At 51.4% G+C, this 20,684-nt stretch overlaps 1 protein-coding gene across 11 annotated transcripts; it reads right to left on the bottom strand.

Annotated features, from left to right (window-relative positions):
• Positions 1-4,077: 4,077 nt before the first annotated feature.
• Positions 4,078-19,666, bottom strand: LOC120369079 (RNA-binding protein 4-like). Of its 11 annotated transcripts, XR_005582918.1 has the most exons (6): positions 17,572-17,714; positions 10,334-11,349; positions 8,240-8,985; positions 8,060-8,151; positions 5,694-7,897; positions 4,078-5,178 (listed from the first exon to the last, which is right to left on the bottom strand). XR_005582918.1 is itself a non-coding variant. In XM_039481968.1 (2 exons), the coding sequence occupies exon 2, from the start codon at positions 11,289-11,291 to the stop codon at positions 10,353-10,355; it is 939 nt and encodes a 312-aa protein (XP_039337902.1). In that variant the 5' UTR covers positions 11,292-11,349; positions 17,572-17,714; the 3' UTR covers positions 8,997-10,352. The 11 variants fall into 11 exon arrangements, 1 of the variants encoding a protein (XP_039337902.1); XR_005582915.1 differs by having other exon boundaries at positions 5,694-5,834; positions 7,096-8,985; XR_005582919.1 differs by having other exon boundaries at positions 5,694-5,781; positions 7,096-8,985.
• Between the last annotated feature and the right edge of the window lie 1,018 nt (positions 19,667-20,684).

Raw genomic sequence — 20,684 nt, 5'->3', positions numbered from 1 at the left:
TTCCCACATCGCCATCTAGACGACGGGGGTGAAATTACAGATCCCACCCCCAGGAATCACAGAGGGGGAGGACCATCGGCTAGAAGAACCCTTAAAAGGAACCCACAGCGTCACCTGGGGATGGAGACTGGTATTACAGCCCCTCAAAGAGGTTTATTTACAAGTCACATGGAGAAGACTAGCCAAACCCGAAATGGGATAGCTGGGTGGGATCCCATTAGCCAGGTGCCCAGCCAAGCCCAAGGGAAAGCAAGATGCCCACCCACGCCAGGGGAAAATGAGCCACAGTGGGGGCAGTGAGTCACTGGCCCCACCCTAGATGGGGTGGGGGGATTAGCCCAGCAGCAGTGCACTCCAACAGCCAAGCTGGCTAGTACTGGCCCTGACCCCATCGGCTAGGCTCCTGACATCCCTGCTGGTGACACGAATCCCAATGCAGAAGGGAAGATGCACTGGTGGCTTGGCCATGTCCGAGCCCAGTGTGTGTCATCACAGGCCTCTGAATCTTCTTCTGCAGCTAGGGATAGCGCTAAGAGCAAACAGGCCATCCTTATCAAGGCCAGGGATTCCCACACACCAGATCCCTTAAGAGAGGGCAATGCTTTCACTGCTATTAACTCCTCCCAAGACACTGGGGATCACCCTTCCTCAACAGCTCAGAGCTTCTATGTGCATTAGATTGGGGACATGGACCCTTGTGGGGGTGCTTATTCTGCAAAGCACCCATCACTTGCATAGCTGGTGGATGATAATACTATGTTTACACATCTCACTGTCTAAAAGGTGCTGCAACAGCTGCAGAGCACCTAGCTGGTGCTATGCAATGAGTACAAATGCCTCTGTGTCCATGTACTGGAAGGAGGTGCTGCAGCACAACTGGACAGCTAGTCAAGTTGGTGAGCATAGAGGATCACAAATGACCAGTAGCAGGGAAATTTGCAGCCATTCTTCACTTCACTGGTTCTTCACTTCACTCCCTCATCCACAGAAGCCCTCCAGGAGCCAGGCTGGAGAAACTAATTCAGCTATTTGATCAGTGAAAATTTGAAAACTGGTGCCCTCTCCATTCTGGGATGGAATTTCATACTGGCACGTGATGGTGGAGTACGAGCTCTGAAGAGTGAAATCCCCTCTACCTCAGCAAAAGAGCAAATGTCCTCCCCCATACCTACATGGGGTCCAACTCTCAGGAGTTAGACACAACCCAGCCCTTCAACCCTCCACAGGAGCGAGTAGCCAGAAAGGGGAAGTGACCTGTTTTTCACAAGTGCAGCGCAGCCCCCCACTTGTATGAAGTACAGGAGCTGGAGGTTCTCAGCACCGCTGGCACTGATATAGGATTGAGAGACTGAATGCCAAAGGAAAGTTTTAAAAAAAAAAAAGACACTTTCACTTTCCTAAGGGGAGCAAGGCTACTGGAAAGCAGAGTAAACAATGTTCTAGGACAGGGGTCGGCAACCTTTCAGGAGTTGTGTGCTGAATCTTCATTTATTCACTCTGATTTAAGCTTTTGCATGCCAGTAATACATTTTAATGTTTTTAGAAGATCTTTCTATAAGTCTACATACAACAATAGTTTAATTATATATTATAAAGTAAATAAGGTTTCAAAATGTTTAAGAAACTTCATTTAAAATTAAATTAAAATGCAGAGCCCCCCCGGACTGGTGGTCAGGACCCGGGCAGTGTGAGTGCCACTGAAAATCCGCTCGCGTGCTGCCTTCGGCACACGTGCCATAGGTTGCCTACCCCTGTTCTAGGAAATAGTACCTAGGAGGGCACTGACTTTATTAATCACTATTAATCATTTGAGAGAAGCTATTTCTCTTTACTCGGCTAGGCAGTAACGAGATCAGATTGCACTCCTCAAAAGCCAAAGCACCTTTTCTTTGTTGGCTTCAGAGTTGGTTCCGGTACGACTGTCAGCTGGGGGAGGGGGAGGTTAACTGACAGATATACGACACAAGCCCTACTGTGGGCAGTTATAGTGGTAGAAAGGTGCCTTAGGCCTGGTCTACACTAGGGGGAAGATCGATCTAAGATACGCAACTTCAGCTACGAGAATAGCGTAGCTGAATTCAATGCATCTTAGATTGAATTAAAATTACTTACTTCGCGTCCTCATGGCGCTCGATCGACAGCTGCGGTTCCCCCGTCGACTTTTCTTCCGCCTCTCCGAGCTGGAGTTCAGCAGTCGACTGGAGAGCGATCGGGGATCGATTTATCGCGTCTATACTACACGTGATAAATTGATCCCCGATAGATCGATCACTACCCGCCAATCCAGCGAGTAGTGTAGACATACCCTTAGACTGCTATAGCTTATTCCCCTTCCTGTAGGGGAATAGCTCAGCACCTTTATATCCCTATCACGATGTCCAGCTGGAGTGGTGGGGTGCTGTACTTCTTTAACTAGACCAAGACCAGTCCTCTTTTCTGCAGTTTGTTGGAAACGGACCCAATCCTGGGTCCCACAAGCTTCTAAACCCCCTGGATCTGGGTAGGGTCTAGTCCCTGTTTCTGGGTCTCTAGGGTGGCCACCCAGGTGCCGACCTCTTGTCTGAGCCCTTTGTCTGCAGCCCAGCCACCCTAGGCCTCAAAAGCAGTGCCGCAGCTATCCCAAACCACTCAGCTGCTTACCTCCCATCTCCATTCCTCTCCCCCCCGGGCTGCAGAGGCCTCTGGCTTCAAGTTTAAAGGGCAACGTGAAAGGAACACAGGCTCAGCAAAGGGAGTTCTTAGCCACAGACACACTCAAGCACTGGAGACTTACAGCTCTTTGCAAAGCACCAGGTCCCAGATATGCCACCCCTCTACCTCCAAGTCAGATCTCCCCTGCTCTGAGAGTCTGAGGTGTACTCCGAGTTTCAGGCTAGGCCCTGTTCAAGGCCCAATCCTCCCAGGTATTTAGGTTCCTTCCCTTACTTTCAATGCACGTTAGGAGCTGAAATACCTTTGAGGATCTGGGCCTAAGGCCCCTTTCTACCCTGCTTTAGCGGTGTAATTTACACCCACTACATGGTCCCATTACTAGAGGTGGGCAAAGGAGCCATGGTGTGAGAACCTGGCTGTAGCGGTTTGATGTGAGAACACTCCTTCCCCTGGCTGGTTTTATTCCACCAGGGCTATCCTGTCTTCTCCCCTAAACAGTACATACATCTCAGCTCAGTACTGGGAAGGTGTCCTGCTGTCAGGCTCTACTAAGGAGCTGGAGGTCCACTGAAGACAAAATGAGGAGTAGGGAAGGTAATTAGAGGAAGATCCCCATCCTATGCCATGCCCATAGCCTGGGATGTGCTCCATGTTTCCAGGGGAAGGAAGCAAAGGCTACTGGAAGAAGTGGAAGGTGAGGTCAGTCTAGCTATAGAAGTAGCCTTTCCCATTACATAGAATTCTCCTTCTCCTTGCTCCTGAGTAGGTGGTCCTGTAACACCAGCTGTTCTGTACTTCTGACCATCTAAGGTACTTATCTGGTCCCTATTAGGAGACCCTGTGTGGCCTAGGGGATCATGCACTGGACTAGGACTCAGGAGAGTGAGGCTCTGCCACTGACCTGCTGGGTGACCTTCAGCAAGTCACATTTCCTCTCTGTGCTTCAGAGTCCCCCTGAATGGGGGTCACGATTCTGACCTGCTTTGTAAAGAGATCTGCTGATAAGAGACAGAGATTGCCATCATCTGGGCGCCTTGAAGCCTCAACTCTTTTCCTCCCTCCCCATCATGAGGCAGTACCGAGCTATTATCCCCATTGTACAGATGGTGAAAACTGAGACTGGGTGGCCTGCCCATGGTCACGCCAGGAGTCTGTGGCAGAGCTGGGAATTAAACCCAGGTCTCCCAAGCACCCTCACCACTGGGCCATTGTCCCGCCCCAGAAGCAGCTCTGTGGACAGAGAAGAGAGGGAGGTGAGGGATGGCACATCCTGCAGCATGAGATCAGCTGGGAGGAAGATTTCAGGGTCTGTGACTGCTCAAAGAGGAGCCCATTAGCAAAGCCAGTAGGCCCTCTTCAGGGACTGGCAGGGAACCAAAGACCAAGGCAGACACGAAATAATCAGCCGCCAGCCCAAATGCTACTTAAACAAGGATGTTTATTAGTTCCAAGCCTCGCCCCTACCCTTGTGATGCTGTACTAGGTGCCACCCACCAATCCCAGAGCCCTATGCTAGGGCAGCACATTTCACTCAAGCCTCGGATAAGGGCTGGAGCCAGGTAGCCACTGATACAGCAGAAGCCAACTTCTTTCAGAGATGCCAGGGTTCTGCAGAGGGGGCTGCCTGTAGTGCTGGCGGAGTTCCAACGCGAAATGTCACGGCAGCTTAGCACCAGCTGCACAGAACTAGTAGGCAATCCAGTTCTGGGTCCACTCACAGCTCTGCTGATGCCCCTCAATCCTGGCCCGCAGCCCTCATGCTATCCCAGGCTGGGCTCTGCTTCACACCCCCACCCCCAGATCTGCCAATGCTCATTAATCCCAACCCACAGCTGCCCAGCTATCCCAACCCGACTCCCCCGCTACACAGTTCTGTCAAGGGCTCTCTCAATCCTGACCCACAGTCCCCTGGCTTCCTCTTCCAACTCTGCTGATCCCCCTCAATACCCACCTCAGCCCCCTGCTATCCCACCCCCAGACTCCTCTCTCACACAGCAGTCAATGGCCCCCAATTACATCCTCCAGCAACACCCTCCACCTCCACTAGTCCATTCCTGAGCTTCTCCTGAGCTGACACTGCCAATCTGGCCCGCTTAGGGGGGTGGTTTAGTCCACTGGGGAACCGCAAAACAAACACAACCCGTCTCATGTAGCTCCTGTGGTCAAGTTTAACCCAGATCTCTGATTGAGAGAGGCTTTATAGTTACTGCTGCTCAGGGCCCCCTAGGAAGGTAATGTATTCCACTGCTCCAACCCACAAAGCACTGAGCCTAGGCTTCTACCCCTGCCTTTGGCCTCCACACACACACCTACCAGGAGCAGCTCGCCATGCTCATCCAATGCAGAGAAGCCTGCAGTCCCCACACTCCATCCTTTTCTGCCGGAGCCAACTGCAATTAACAGGGAGTCGAGACTATTGCTGGAGGTACCCGGTGGTAGAGACGTGGTGGTTCTCGTCCCGCACACGAGCTCTGCTGGCCCCATCTCTGTTGCGGGACCTCCCATGTCAGGGATCAAGGAGGGAAGCTGTGGAAGGTGTGGTGTTGGTCAAGGCCCCGGGCTAGACAAGGAAGCAAGGTGACTCCCACCCAGAAGCAGCGGTTCAGAGATCTTTCTGAGGCAGAGAAGAGGCCCAGCCAAATCTGCACTGCCTTGGTACAGAGTGAAGATGCAAAGCTGCCCCCACCAGTCCCACCCAAACCAAAGGCTGCAGGACGAGTCGTATCACCCAGGAGGAAATGGAGACAACCTTGGTCTTTACACCAGAGAATTCCCTCCTGTCCCAACACCCCTAGATGGAGAAAGCCGCCCGTGATGCAAACCAAGCCAGCCCTACAAACCAGCATCCCGCCCACCAGGGGATGAGTTCTCAACACCTTGAAAGATCAATCCCACCCCAAGCACCAATCATGATCGCAGGGAAAGACCTCTCCCAGCTCCTAGCTCCATGCAGCTCTCCCCAGCCAGAGGACAGAGCGGGGCCTAGGCTGTTTGCTCCCGTCGCCCGTTACCCAGCAGCCAGGAGGTGTGGAGAATCTCACCGAGCAGGGAGCCTTCCGACAGCATCCAGAGCACTGTGGCGGGGACGGAGCTCGCTGCTTTCGCAGAACAAGGGATGGTGGAGTTGGGCTGGGAGGGAGAGAAAGAGAGAGAGACAGAGAGAAGGCCCAATCCACTCTGCTCTAGGAGAGAGTAAGGAGAGAAGAGAATTTCAGCTGGAGGCTCCCCAGCTCCAGGCTTCCTTTCAGTCCTTGTTGCAACCAGGCCACTCTACACACAGATCATGTTGTGGGTGGAATGTTGTGCCAAAGGTCTGGATTTACCTCAATCTGCCCCTTCCTGTTCAGGTTGATGAGGAAGAGGAGAGCACACACATTTTGATGCAGTAGCGCCAAGGAACTGAAGCTGGGAACTGTTGGCTGCCCTAGATCTGTATGTTCACCTTAGGGCGCATTCACCCTATATTCAGCCTGGGCTCATAGCACTAGTAGGGCCACCTAACCAGAGCCAAGGGCCTGTATTTCTTCAGGCAGGCAACCCTAATATTACATAACTTAGAAGATGAAGAATGATCTTAAGGCTCAAGTGCTGGACTAGGAGTCAGGAGACCTGGGTTTGAGTCCCTGCTCTGCCAGTCTGCCTGTGTGAACTTGGCCAAGTCACTTAGTTGCTTTGTGCCTCAGTTTCCCCATCTGTAAAATGGGGAGAACAGCGCTGCCCTGCCTCACAGAGGTGTTGGGAAGATAAATCCATTCAAAACTGAGGTGCTCACATACTGCGGAAATGATTCACTGCTTTTAAGACCAGAAGGGCCCATTCTGATCATCTATGCTCACCTCCTGCATACTGTAGGTCAGAGAATCCTTTTTCCTGCCTCACGCCTGTAATTTGTGAGAGCTACAGCGCAGGTTTAGGAAAGATAGCCAGTCTCGACTTAAAGACTCCAAGCAATGGAGAATCCACAACGTCCCTATGTCCACTGGCTAATTCCTCTCGGGGTTAAAAATCTGCCTTATTTCCAGTCTGAATTTGTCTCGCTTCAACGTCCACCGACTGGCTCTTGTTCTGCCTTTGTGAGATTAAAGACTGCTCTACTCTCAAATCTCCACCCCAGCTGCAGACAGTGATCAGGTCACTATGGGAACCATATAAAGACCTAAACTAGATTACACCAGTAAGGCAGGAGGCACGTGCTTCCAGAACACCACCTCTCTGTGGCAGGGATTTCTAATACTACTTGACTCAGCACCAGCCAGTGGAGATAATAACCAAACATGAATCAACCCTTGCCCCTTTTACAGATGAGATCCACAGACTTGCCCTGAGGTCAGTGCCAGAACCAGGGAACAGAACCCAGATCTTGTGCTGTCCGTGACAGAAGCACACCACTGTTCCTTCCTCTTGGAGCGCGAGTGAAAGGGAAGGGGGGACAATCGCGCTTACCTCCTGCTTCATCTCAGGCTGGATTCCCCAGGGGTGTTTAAGGCTCACAGTGGTTAGAAAGAAGAGACTGGGAGATCTTCGGGGAATCCCTCAAGTCAGCTTTCACCTCTGCTAGCAGGATGCTTGGTGGGTCCTCCAGAAATCCTGCTCTTCCCCTGACATGTCAGCTGAGGCCAAAAGAGTTCCTGGTCTGGGGGTTACCTTGATGTAAGATCTCTTTGGGATAGGGTCAATCTAGAATAGATGGGCGAGTTAGAGTCACTAGCCCCTCCTGCCTGTGTTTCTAAAAGGATCTAGGGGCTTTGCATCCTGCCCTTTGGTTTCCCCTTGGCCTGGAGGAGCTTGGGTTAACAGCTGGCCTTCAGCGTAAAATGGAACAGATTTAAACACAGAGCTCGGATGGCGCATGGCTGCCAGCTCCAAGGACTCTGTGGAGTCAGCAGACTTGATAGTCCCAACAGGATGCCTCAGAAGTTAGGCTGACAAATGTCTGTCCATGAATTGTGCTGAAAGCAGATACTGCGCCCCCTCTTTGGATGCTTATGGAACTAAGACCTGCCCCCTAATGCTCCCCCACGGCCAGATCCAGACCGTTCTGATTGGACGCTCAGAGCAGCTTCCCCTGAGCTGCCAGGCTCTTCCAAATTCTGTTCTTGGGGCACATCACCCCACAACCCCTTGGTCAGGGGATGGAAGGAGTCTGACCTCTGAGCCTGGGCTGAATGGCAATGGTGCTTCTACAGCCCTTTCCATTAGAGGCTCTCCAGGCACTGAAAGGCTCCCACAGTCACACATGGGGAAACTGAAACAGGCAGAGGAAGTGATCTGTCTACGAGCTCATAGGGGTAGACGCTCCCTGCTCTAACCACTGCACCATCCCCCCAGTACCCCACTCCCCTGCTCGCAGCATCGTCTCCAACACACACAGGCTCAAACCCTCATCGGGGAGGTCTTTCTGCCTTACCTCAATCTGCCATGGCCAGATGCCAGAGGGAGACGGTTACCCTGTCGGCTGTTTTTTTCTGATGCTCCCCCCTTCACCTCCCAGACGTGCTGCTGGGGGAATGAAAGGGTCTCTCTATCACTTCTCTCACACACCAGTGGTCCACCTAGTTGTGTATCCCACATCAAGAGAAGGCATTACCCAATGCTGTACCAATGGGGGATGCAATTCCTGGCCCCAGCCGGTGAGCACGTTCTGCCCCAAGTCTGCTCCTAGGAGAGAAAGCAGCTCAAGCTGACTATTCAGCAGCGCAATGGATTCCTATGCCATTGTCTCTGGCAACTGAAGACAGCTACTAAAAAGCAAATGGAGGCAGGGTGTGCTAGCGGATGCATGCGGGGGGATCTGGAACGACCAAAGCGATCCCCAGGCTAAGACATACATGTGCTAAGGAGTGGGCCTGTCCCTAGATCTTCAAACCCAGTAAGGGCAGGAACATGAGCTAGCCAGAGGACATCACAAAGGGGGGGGAGTGGGGCTTAGGTGGAGCGCTTTAGATGGGTGGAGGCAGCATCCCCAGCAAGAAGCCAAAATCTCTTTGCACATACAGTGCTTACCCAAAGATTTCAACGCAATCTCTGCTGTGGGGAAATTGAGGCACAGGGAGGGGAAGGGAGTTGCTGGAATAGAACCCATGAGTCCTGCTAGCCTTGCGCTCTCACCAGAGGGTGCCCTCTGGACTGCCAAATAGCTAACCCGAGAGCACCAGAAGAGGAAGAAGCGCAGGTAGGGGACAAGGGGAGTGGTATATTCACTCAAGCTTGTAGTGGAGGCTTCACGCTTCCTTCAGCAGGGTGGTGGTTAAAGGCATTGCGCTGTCTTGAATCAGCTCTGCCTGCACCTTTTCAGCCGAGATCCCTTTCCCCCTTACGCCTCCGAGCACCGGGCTGTGTATGGAGAAAAAAAATCAATGGGGGGGGAGAAAGGGTTAAAATGTTAGATACCTGACAAGTGAGGTCTAAACAAACGGGTATGGGAAGGGAGGAGGGGAAGTTGGCCTCAACAACAGGAACAGCAGATAAGGAGCTTGCAACAGGTCAGAGTTACTGATGCCCCGGCTGAGTTGGAGCAGGGGAATGCTGCAGCCAGAAGGCAGGAGGGAAACCTGGGCAGCCTGTGGGGTTGCTAACAAGGTGCTCGCCGTGGGGAGGGCACAGGGAGACGGGAAGGGAAGAGGGTTGCTCCGTTAACCGAGGCAACCGCGGTGGAACAGGCAGCGCGATACAGTCAAGCGAAATCGGGGTGTCAGTTTTGCCATTCGCTAGGCACAGAGGAGAGAGGCAGAGAAAGAAGAGCCGCACGGAGGTTTGGGCACAGTTAAAGCGACGCAGCAGCTGATTTGACGACGAGACGCCGGGAGTTCTGTACAAGCTGTTTAATCATCAATGTAAAAAACGAAAAGGGAAAAAGAAGCCGTGACACGGACTTTGGATGCACCAAAAAAATCCACTTCCTTTTGTAATACTGAGGTACAGAAACAGAACAAGGCACCCCTCCCCCCGCCCTCTGGTCCTAGCTATGGATCTAGAGACACACATTTCAAAACTCCGCTCCTCATGCACAACACGGGAAGACCGCGCCAAGGAATTAGCCAGCAAAAGAGGAAAAAAAAAGAGCACTGCAAGTTACAACGGTTAAAACTGATGAGAGGGGAGGGGAATCAAGAAAGGATCAGCTCTGAATTACGAGCAGAATCGCCTTGACTTTCCGTGCAGGCTTGCAGGGGACCAGTTCGTCATGGTGGGCGACTGATCTTCCAAACTGGGATTATTTTCTTAGCGACCGAACCAAAACAAAAGAGAACGTGAGGAAAGGAAACCAGGAGGGAAAGGGGATGAGGGGGGAAGGTAAAGAAAAGATGCATCCTAACAAACCTTGGAAAGTGGGAGCATGAGAAGACTAAAGGAAAAGAAAGGTTAATTTCTTAACGGGGAGGGAGGGAGGCAAACTCACTTCTCGCCAGAGCTACTTGACCTTCAAAGGAAATCTAGGCTATATATTATATATATATAAAACACACACATAAAAGGTTGTCTAGTTCATATGAGCCTATTTACTGCCTTTCAGGAGGCATGGTAACCTCCATCCACTGTGGATGACATCAGAGAGCTACTTTAGGGAGGAGTGGCACTCCCTTACCCCATAAAAAACTGTGCCACTTAGGAGTTCTAGGGCTAGTTACTCTCCACCCCATGCCTCCGCCTCCCACCGAAGCTAAGATCTCTGGTCACTTACTGCTATGAGCACAGTGAGATTAGTACGTCTGGGCATACTGAGTGGCATAGCCGTTGCTGTATTTCTCATAGTACTCCCCTGCACTGTAGGTGGCACCCATGCTGTACTGGGAGTAGGTAGCTGCTGCTGCGGCTGCAGCCGCCACTGCTGCATAACCCGTTTGGTTGTACACTTGGCTGTATGTCTGGGCAGCAGCCGCAGCAGCGTAGGGATCAGTATACTGGGCCACTGCAGCAGTCGTCCGCCTGCCCACAGGGCTCCTCTCTCTGTAGGCAGTGGGGGTAGAGGGCGGAGGTGGCAGGGCCCTCTCGTATGCTGTCCTGGCAGTCAACGCCCGGTCATAGAGCTCATAAGCAAAGCGGTCGTAATATTCCCGGTCATACCAAGATCGGGTTGCATATGGGGTATATGGAGACGGTGGCGGGGGGATGCGCCCCCTGGGGAAGTAGTAACTGGGCAGTGCAGGTGGTGGAGGTGGCACAGAGGTCCCCTTGGTTGTCTTGAGCGAGTTGTTGCTCTTGGACAGTGTTACAAAGATCTTCTGGTCCTCCAGAGGCATGTCGTTGAGGTTCAAGATGGCGTCCATGGCTTCTCTCTCCTTGGCCATGTGGACAAAGGCGTAGTTCTTGACAATGTCACACTCCACCACCTTGCCAAACTTCTCAAAGAGCTCCTTGATCTGGGCTGTGGTGGCCTTGCTGGAGACATTGCCCACATAGATCTTGGTGGCGTTACGGATCTTGGAGGTGGCGTACTCTACCGTCAGGTGGGCCCCGTAGAACTCCTGCTTGTGCAGCTCGCTGATGGCCTTGTGGGCCTCGTCCTCCTTTTCCATGTGCACAAAGGCGAAGTTCTTCAGGATGTCACACTCGTTTACCTGTCCATACTGCTCGAAGAGCTTCTTCAGCTCATCCACTGTGACAGAAGGGGAGACCCCTCCCACAAAGATCTTCACCATGGCAGGAGGTTGCACTTCCAGCCTGCAATGCTCTCGGGAATCACCCACGCAAACTCAACTGAGAGACAGAGGGGAGAAGAGTTACTTCTGGCTTACGTTCAAGCTATCATAGTGATACTAAGTTGGGCTGTCAATCGCAGTTAACTCAAAAAAAATTAATTGCACTTATACCAATAGAATACCAATTTAAATGTATTAAATATTTTTGGATTTTTTTATATTTTCAATATTGATTTCAATTACAACACAGAATACAAAGTGCACAGTGTTCACTTTATAGTATTTTTGATTACAAATATATGCACTGTAAAAATGTTAAAAGAAATAGTATTTTTCAATTCACCTCATACAAGTACTGAAGTGCAATCTCTTTATTGTGAAAGCGTAACTTACAAATGCAGATTTTTTTTGGTTACATAACTGCATTCTAAAACAAAACAGTGTAAAACTTTAGAGCCTACAAGTCCACTCAGTCCTACTTCTTATTCTGCCAATTGCTAATACAAACAAGTTTGTTTACATTGATGGGAGATAATGCTGCCTGCTTATTTACAATGTCACCTGAAAGTGAGAACAGGCGTTCGCATGGCACTTTTGTAGCTGGCATTGCAAGGTATTTACATGCCAGGTATGCCCCTTCCATGCTTCAGCCACCATTCCAGAGGACATGCTTCCATGCTCTTTAAAAAAATAATGAATTAAATTTGTGACTGTACTCCTTGGGAGGAGAACTGTATGTCTCCTGCTCTGTTTTACCTACATTCTGCATATATTTCATGTTATAGCAGTCTGGGATGATGACCCAGCACATGTTCATTTTGAGAACACTTGCACAGCGGATTTGACAAAATGCAAAGAAGGTATCGAAGTGAGATTTCTAAAAATAGTTACAGCACTCAACCCAAGGTTTAAGAAACTGAAGTGTCATCCAAAATCTGAGAGGGATGAGGTGTGGAGCATGCTTTTAGCAGTCTTAAAGAGCACAGGGATAGACTAGTGGTTTGAGCACTGGCCTGCTAAACCCAAGGTTGTGCATTCAATCCTTGAGGGGGGCCATTTAGGGATCGGGGGCAAAAATCTGTCTGGGGATTGGTCCTGCTTTGAGCAGGGGGTTGGACTAGATGACCTCCTGTGGTCCGTTCCCACCCTGATAGTCTATGAACACTCTGATGCAGAAACTACAGAACCCAAAGCACCAAAAATCAACCTTCTGCTGGTGGCATCTGACTCAGATGATGAAATGAACATGCATCATGCAGTCCACACTGCTTCAGATCTTTATCAAGCAGAACCAATCACCAGCATGGAAGCATGTCCTCTGCAATGTTGGTTGAAACATGAAGGGACATATGAATCTTTAGCGCATCAGGCACATAAATATCTTGCAACGCCAGCTACAACAGTGCTTTCAGATAACACTGTAAATAAGAAGCAGGCAGCATTATCTCCTGCAAATTGTAACTAACCTTGTTTGTCTGAGGGGCCGTGGAGTTACTGCGCTGCCGCGCAGGCCAGTGTGGGGCCAGGCGCTGCAGCAGCAAAGAGCTGGTGCTGTGTTGGCACCATTGTCCACAACACCTCAGCACCGCGTTGTGACCGTTTTGGCGCTGGGGAATGGGACAGAACACCGGGATGTGCGGGTCATTTCCGCTTTTCGCTGTTGTGTGGTCAGCGCATGCAGCATTTTCTCGTCGCAGCGTTGGCGCCATTGTTCCGTGGGTTCATTTCTGTACATCTCTATCTCTATTCCGCAGCGTTTGGCGCCATGGTGAGTGCTTTTCTGTCTCTCCCTGGTGTCACCTCTTCTCACTGCATGGTGCCCGATCTGCTGAGGACTCTGCTGATAGACAGTGAAGGCACAACATGATATCAATATGGATTTGTCTGCCGCGTGTGACACTTGAGTGCTTGCGGCATTCAATGCAATGCACTCTTGTCTGCACTGCCGGCACCGTTGAGCGCGATGGTGCGCTGGTCGTGGGGAACGCGCAGGTGGGGAGGATGGCTCGGAGATGCAGCTGCTGCATCTGGGAGTGTATCTGCAGAGCTTCATGGTTTGAAAAGCCACTTTCATGGCACTCTGCAGAGACGGCCCAGGAAACTGCCTGAGCAGGGACTGTGCCCTGAGCTTGCTATTGCAATCTGGAAGATGGGCAATCGAGAGAGGAACCAGAATCAGACAGCTACAGTGGGGTGTGGAACGGGTTTGGTGGGAATACAAGAATGCAGGGAATCGCATCCTGCTAAGCTAAGTCCACTCTGCGTGTGTCTGTGAAGCGTGATGTGGGTTTCTTAAATGGGTTTCCGATGGCTTTGCACAATAGGGTTTCCTGTAACTGGGGGGATTTCTGGCCTGCAGGGCCTATTAGATGTGCCCCATTCATTAAAGAGCATGGTTCTATGGGAGACGTATTTCTCTTCTGTTCTCCAGGCCGATCATCATGTCCCATTTCGGATTACGTAGAAGGTGCATGATGCAGGCGCGCTTGAGGGTGGCCTCTTTTTCTTGATGCAGGGTGGCTTCCGAGACAGGAAAGACAGCAGGAAGATGCAGACAGGCCGGAACAGATCCTTTCAGAAAAATGCTGATCCTTTTGAGACCCAGACAGGAAGATGCCAGTAGGGGATACCGAAACCTGCCTTGGACCGTGAAAACCTACACAGGAGGGCCGGCCTGAGCGAGAAGCTGGTGCTTTTACAGTGTGCTGGTGGAGAGTGGGAGATGTTGTAAGGGCTGGCTGAGGCAGAATGACTGTGGAGTGTGCTGGGAAAAGGAGCTTGCTGTACCCAAAATAGTGCTGAAGAAGGGAAGTGAAGGAACCCATGATAATATTTGTGAAGGTTCAGTGAGGCATTCACCAAGAGAGTTCTGAATATGGAGGCTGAATATGCACAGGCAGAGAGCAGGGCAGGGAGGAGGAAGCCCAGCACAGAGGGAGGACAATGAGAGATGCCTTGAGGCAGATGTTGCATGGGAGAATTTTGCATGATGCTGAATTGCTTGTTGATTTGCACTGCTTACCAATAAATAATAATATTTATTTATAATATGATTTGCATAATTTGCTTTGCAGTGCCTCTTCTATTATCCATACTATCTGTTTTCAACTTTCTAAGTTTTCAAATTTCAAAAAAGTTTTTTCTTCTAGAAAAAGTAAAAAACAAAACTTTCAAGACAGACACACAACAACATTTTAACAAGGCAAGCAGGGTACAGGTGGGCAGGTGGTACAGTATAGAGTTTGTTGATGCCATGTCTGGATTGTTGTTTAATGAATGCTGCACTGTGAATGGGGCATAATGCTGAGGATGGGGGGGTTGAATGGAGGGTAAGGGGGTGGTGGTAGGGTGGGGGGTGGGGGAGCGTGCAGGAGGTGTTGGAGGGTGTGGTAGTGGGGTAGAGCCTGGATGCTGGTGGTGAGCTGGTTGGAGCTGACATGTGGGAGGAGAGGGATGGGTGGGTGGGGCGGGTGGGGTGACAGGTGGCAGGTGACTAGTGACTCTATAGCACTGACTGCGCTCGCAGTGCTCTGCTTGCGCGCGCTCCTGGCAGCAGCTCACTCCTCTTCTTCTCCATTTCTCTTCTTTCTCCTGCGCCACTTTTCTCTCTTTTTCTCTTCCTCAATTCTTTTCTCTCTGTTCTTTCATCTCCTCTTTCTTTTTTTTTCTTTTTTCTTTTTTTTTTTTTTTTTTTCTCTTTTTCAGCATCTGGGCAGTCCAGTTCAGTCACCTGTACACACAGAAATGACAACATTTAACACAACACACAGTATATGTGGCAGCAGAACACACACATTTAACACACACAGAGTTCTCACCACTGACTCTCACATTCTATCTCAAAGGAAAATTCTTTATCCCACAACATGGTGAGTGAAATGGTGGAAATGAGTGAGAGTGGGGAGTGAGGAGTGGGGTAATCTCTGGAGTGGTAGAGGAGGAGTGAGCTGAGAGAGAGCAGGATCTTTGTGATGGGGTGATCTTATCTCTCTTCTCTTCTGAAGATCTCACAGTTTTCAGGAAGATGGAGATAATCCCCCTTCATCCTGGAAGACTCAACACTACTGGGAACAGAGGGGACTAGAGAGGCCCCGGGACTATGTCGGGGGCGGCGGGTGTGTGAAAATGGTCCCCCCTGACCCCCTGGCCGGCCGCGCGTGGCGTCTGGTCCGTCAGGACAAGGGGGGACAGAGAGGCTCTGCCTATAAACCTGCGCACAGGCTGGATGTGCCCACTCTCTGGATGAAGCTGAGATAACTGAAGCAGATTTAAGAGATGCGTGATAGACATCGGGCCATTCCACATCACATCTGCACCAGGGCCATGCATGCATCTTCCACCCCTTCCCCCCCAGAATGCCAAAATCCTCAAAAATAAACTCCAGCCAGCCTACCCCTGCCGCTCTGCCCCCTCTGGCTGCTGCTCTGCCTGGGCTGGCTGCTGCTGGCTGGCTCTCCTGGCCTGGCTGCTGGGCTCCTCTCTGCTTGCTTCCCTTCCCCCCATCCCAGGACCCCCCCCTCCCCTTCCCCCTCCCCTCCTCCTCCTCCCAGCTCCCTCTCCCTCCCCCTCCCCCTCTCCCCAAGTGTCCACCGCATCCCCCTGATGGGCAGTGGATTGGGGTTGGCGGTGGGGTCAGCTCCATCTGTGCATCGGCGCCGGAATCGCGATTCCGGATTCGGATCCCTCTCGCGATTCTCTCGGCTTTAGGCACTCTCAGCCTACTTTCACCCTGCATTGTAACCCGCCCTATCAGCATGTCCCTTGATATCTGTCAAAGATCCTCTGCTCTCAAAGATATCGTAATTCCCGCGCCGGAGGGCGCAGCTGTGAGGAACGCTGACGCCGCCTGCAATTCACACCTGCTCCATGCTCTGGGCCGTGCTTGCAGGCATGTGCTGCTCTGACCTGCATGGTTACCTGTAACCTGTGCAATTGCTACTAACTCACTGCAGCAAACTGAGGGGAGATTTTAAATTTTGCAGCATTTAAAAAATTTTTAAGGCGGGTCACCTGAAGCAAGAGCAGCAGAAGCAGCACTGATGCAGAGTGACTGGAATTCTGGGGATGGCTGGAGAGCCCTGGGATACTGGAGGACAGGTAAGCGCTGGTGAGTGTCCGCTGCTGAGCAGCGCTGGCCAGCGCCAGCGCTGCACTGTGCCCCCCCCACCGTTTGGATGGGCAGCAGAGCCAGGGAGTTGCAGCGGTTGCAGCGCTGCCCCTGCAAGTGTGGGTGGGGGGTAATTGCAGCGCTGGAAAGCCTCCACCAGCGCTGCAACTTGTAAGTGTAGCCAAGCCCTGAGTGATTGGCTGAACAAAAGAAGTAGGACTGATTGGACTTATGGTCTCTAAAGTTTTACACTGTTTTGTTTTAGAATGCAGTTTTTTACATCATTGTATATAAGTTCAGCTTTCATGATAGAGATTGCACTACAGTACTTATATGAGGTAAATTGAAAAATACGTTTTTTGGTTTTTTACAGTGTAAATATTTGTAAAAATTATAAAGTGAACACTGTACACCTTGCATTGTGTTGTAATTGAAATATATTTGAAAATGTGGTAAACGTCCAAAAATTTAAAATAAATGGTATTCTATTGTTTAACAGAATGATTAATCGTGCGATTAGGCACAATTAATTTTTTTAATTGCTCGATAGCCCTAATACCAAGCTCTCCAGGGGTTGACAGAACAAAGCTGGACTGGGAATCCTGTGGCTATTTTCACAGTTGCGTATGGAAGTGGATGGCCTGTGCGGGTTAGGAACTAGAGTGAAACCCGTAGTAAAACCGTAGCTGCTTAGCTTTGGCAGCATGCAGGCCAGACACACAATCTGCACCTCCTCCACTGGGGAGGACTCAGCACTGGGACGGGTGCTAGAGAAAGGGACAGGGCAGGCAGGGTCTCAGGCGCCCTCGCCACCTGTGGCGATCTCAACCCCTCCAGTGGGGCAGGAACGGGGCTATAGGGGAGGAGCCTGGTGCCCTGGGCAGGGAAGGGGGCGTGGCTCGAAACTGGGGACGGCGATCCTGAGGGACAGGCAGGAAACGCTTCGCCTTGTGACCAAGCCCCTCGGGGTCTCCGTAGGGCCAAGGGCCTCTGCCTCCCCTCGCTCCACCGTGCTCGCCAACGTCACCCAATGGTACCACCCCCCGTGTTTCCCGATGATACCATCCCCGCATGCGCACTGAGCACAAACCAGCCCACCCATCCGGCACGCGCGAGCTGCGGCGGGACCACGAGCCCTCCGGCTCCTTCCCGCCCCGCTCGCCTGGGACTCACCGCGGAGGCGGGCGGAAGGGCCAGGAGGAGCAAAAAAGCGCAGCTCCCGCTGGAGGCCAACTGTTCCTCCAAAACCACAGAAACAAGATGGCGGCGCTCACTTCCGGCCACCCCCGGAAGTCCAGCTCCAGGGGTAGAAGCGATTAGGGCGCCGCCATATTTGGGACACGTGATAACCATCGCTCTTGCGGAAAACTAAGGGGTGGAGGGAAAAACGCTGCTCCAGTGACGGCGGGACCATCGTGCAATCATTTGATGGCGCCCCCCCCTATTCCTGCTGAAGCCGCATGGTGGCGCCATCTTTGCCTCATATGATCAGGAAGCAGCAAGAAAGAGTCCGTCCCCCTCCAAGACTAGAGTTTGGGGCCACGTTTTGTGCCAGGCAGATCCCCTGCCCCAAGGAGACCTGGCTCAGGTGCTGGGGCTAGCCTCCCTACTCCGCCCAGCTCACTGCCACCAGCCTAGCCACAGTTGCTGAAGAGTTTGGCAAGACAGGTGGCTTCAGGTGTTAGGAAAAGTTACCAAGGCATAACATGACCTGTGGGTGGAGGGGTCACAGCACATCTCCTTGCTCATTGGCCAGTAGCAGACTAGGCTCAGGACGTGCTTGAGATGCAATTCTTCCAGCGAGAAACAGCACAAACAAGCAAGGATGAGGGGTTGTTTAGCCTCTCTCTACTCCAGGAAGAGGGCAGATCAGACTGCATTGCTAGAAGCGAGGGAGATACCACTGTCTGGTTGCAGATGCTGGCATACAACAGGGATAGTTTCCAACATAAGAAACACAATAGAGTGGTGAAGCAAGGATGGCTCAGAAGAGCAGGAATGGGGTATGCTGCCTTTTACCTTTAGCTTGCGACCGCCAATCTGTCTCTAGGAGCAAGGGGGAGAGGCAGGGGGAGAGAGACAAATGTGTCTCAGATTATTCCACCTTTAGCACACTGCTTTCAAATATGACCCAGGTCAGGAGTGGCTGAATATAGGAATACAGTTACTGCCAGACTGGACCAGATCCAAGCTCCATCTAGTCCAGTATCCTGTCTCTGGCAGTGGTCACTGTCAAACTGTTTTCCATCTGACAGTCATTCAGTGGCCCCACATGATACAACTTAATTCTCAGCCCCACTCCCACTGGACAGGCAGCCACAAAACCACCACCACTTTTATTAGCAGCCTCAGTTCAAGGGCCAAGGAGCAAAGCGAGGAAAGCTGCCTCCTGGCGGTGGGACACAGAGACAACATCAGTATCCACGTTATCATGTGTCCCAAATATGGCAGCCCCCAATTAACAGATGCCTATAGCTGAACATATGATCTTTCAAGTAACCACAGGTCTGGAGTTAACCTGTGACTCTAAAAAAATAACTAGCCTCTCTCAGCTTCCTTCACAACAGCACTCAAATATGCCTCGCTCCTGAAAACCAGGGCTTGGGTTGTGTATAATGAAGGATTAGTGTTAGTAAAGCCCTTAAAGTGTTGATATGTGTCTAGTAGTATCGTTTTTAAAAATAGAGGCAGGGCAAAGAGAAGCAACGCGATTGGTTGAGAAAGGTTCCAGCCCATATGGTAAAAGGGGAAGAAAAAAAGATTTACCCTTAAGAACTTCGGTCGGGGGTGGGGGAAGTTTTCCCTGGTTCCAAAGGTTTGTAAACTGCCCAGCTTATTCCCCGGGGTTCACCCAGCCACCATTCTGCAAATGGACAGCACTACGGAGCTGTTAGCACGGCCTGGGGACCTTTGCAAGGGGTGGGAGATTTGTCGCCTCCCCTCCCCGCCGGTGTCAAGTGAACCGCAGCGTGGGGCTACAGGCTCAGAGCCAGGCCAGCCTTCCCCGCATCTCCCCTTTGCTAGTTCGACACCCCTCCCCCAAACTCATCTGCTAACTGCCACCTCGCTGCTCCCCGTTCTACTCTCCCCCTCCCGCAGCTGAGCAGGAGGGAGGGAGGGGCCGCCTCTCAGTCACTCACCGGGGAAGCCCCGGATCTGGCGTCACGCACCACCAGCTACTTCCGCTCCATACCGGAAGTCTGGCACTTTTCCCCCTTGACCACTGGTGCCTGAGCCCTCCCAGGGTAGCGCCATGTTACCTGGGTCATGTGATCAGAGGACTTTTTTTTTTTTTTTCTCTCGCTCACGAATACACACGTTAGTTTCCCTCCCCGTCCCTACACAATGGAGGTTCAGAGTGGAGGGGGAGCTGTTGGGGATAATGTGGAGCGAAATATGTCATAACATCCTGTTGGCATGGTGCCCACCTGGGATGAAATAAGTCACTAGCACACAGACATGCAACACAGACTATGTGTCTTGCAGCATCAACATGGTGTAAAATAAATAACTGGCCCATGGCACCACAGCATGAAATATGTCACCACACAGCATCAGGGCTTCAGGGGTGTGTAAAATAAGTCACTGACCTATGGCACCACAGTATGAAATATATCAGCACATGTTGCCCACGTGACATGAAATAAGTCATTGGCTTATAGCCCTACAGTGCAAAATATGGGGAAAGCTGGGAAAACGAGACCAGGAGTTTGAACGTCACCTCTTCTCTGTGCCCCATGTGAAATATGTCACCACACAGAGTCAGGGTGGTGTGAAATATGTCACCACTCAACAGCAGCCTGAGCTGAGTCACCGATCCATGGCAACAGGTGTTAAATACATTACAGTTGCTGGGCCTCAGCCCAGTTCCCGGCAGGACAGGTTTCCCCATCACACAAATCCTTCACTGCAAATCACCCACACATCATCATCACCGCTCCCAGAAGCTAATGATGTAGCTGTGCACCCAGTTACACCAGAGTCCTGCTGAATCAAGGCTAAGGCATCTCTGCCTATTAATTATTATTACTACTACTAGTAGTAGTATTGTAGCACCAAGGAGGCCCAATCATGGACCAGGACCTCAGCAGGACCTGTGCTAGGCGCTGTAAAAACACAGAACTAAGAGACAGTTCATACTGTCAACAAGAACATAAGAACAGCCATACTGGTGAGGCTACAACAGTGATGATCGAGTGCCTCGTGCCCAATTCCAATTAGACACACCAGGGTGGAAGCAAAAAAAAATTTGAGATCTCAAGAGCAGGATGCTTTGATGGCAGGCG

The sequence above is a fragment of the Mauremys reevesii genome, linkage group 7, assembly GCF_016161935.1.
Source record: "Mauremys reevesii isolate NIE-2019 linkage group 7, ASM1616193v1, whole genome shotgun sequence".
Lineage (NCBI taxonomy): Eukaryota > Metazoa > Chordata > Testudines > Geoemydidae > Mauremys > Mauremys reevesii.
Note: the sequence above shows the minus strand (reverse complement) of the source record. Positions and strands in the feature narration are given on the sequence as shown.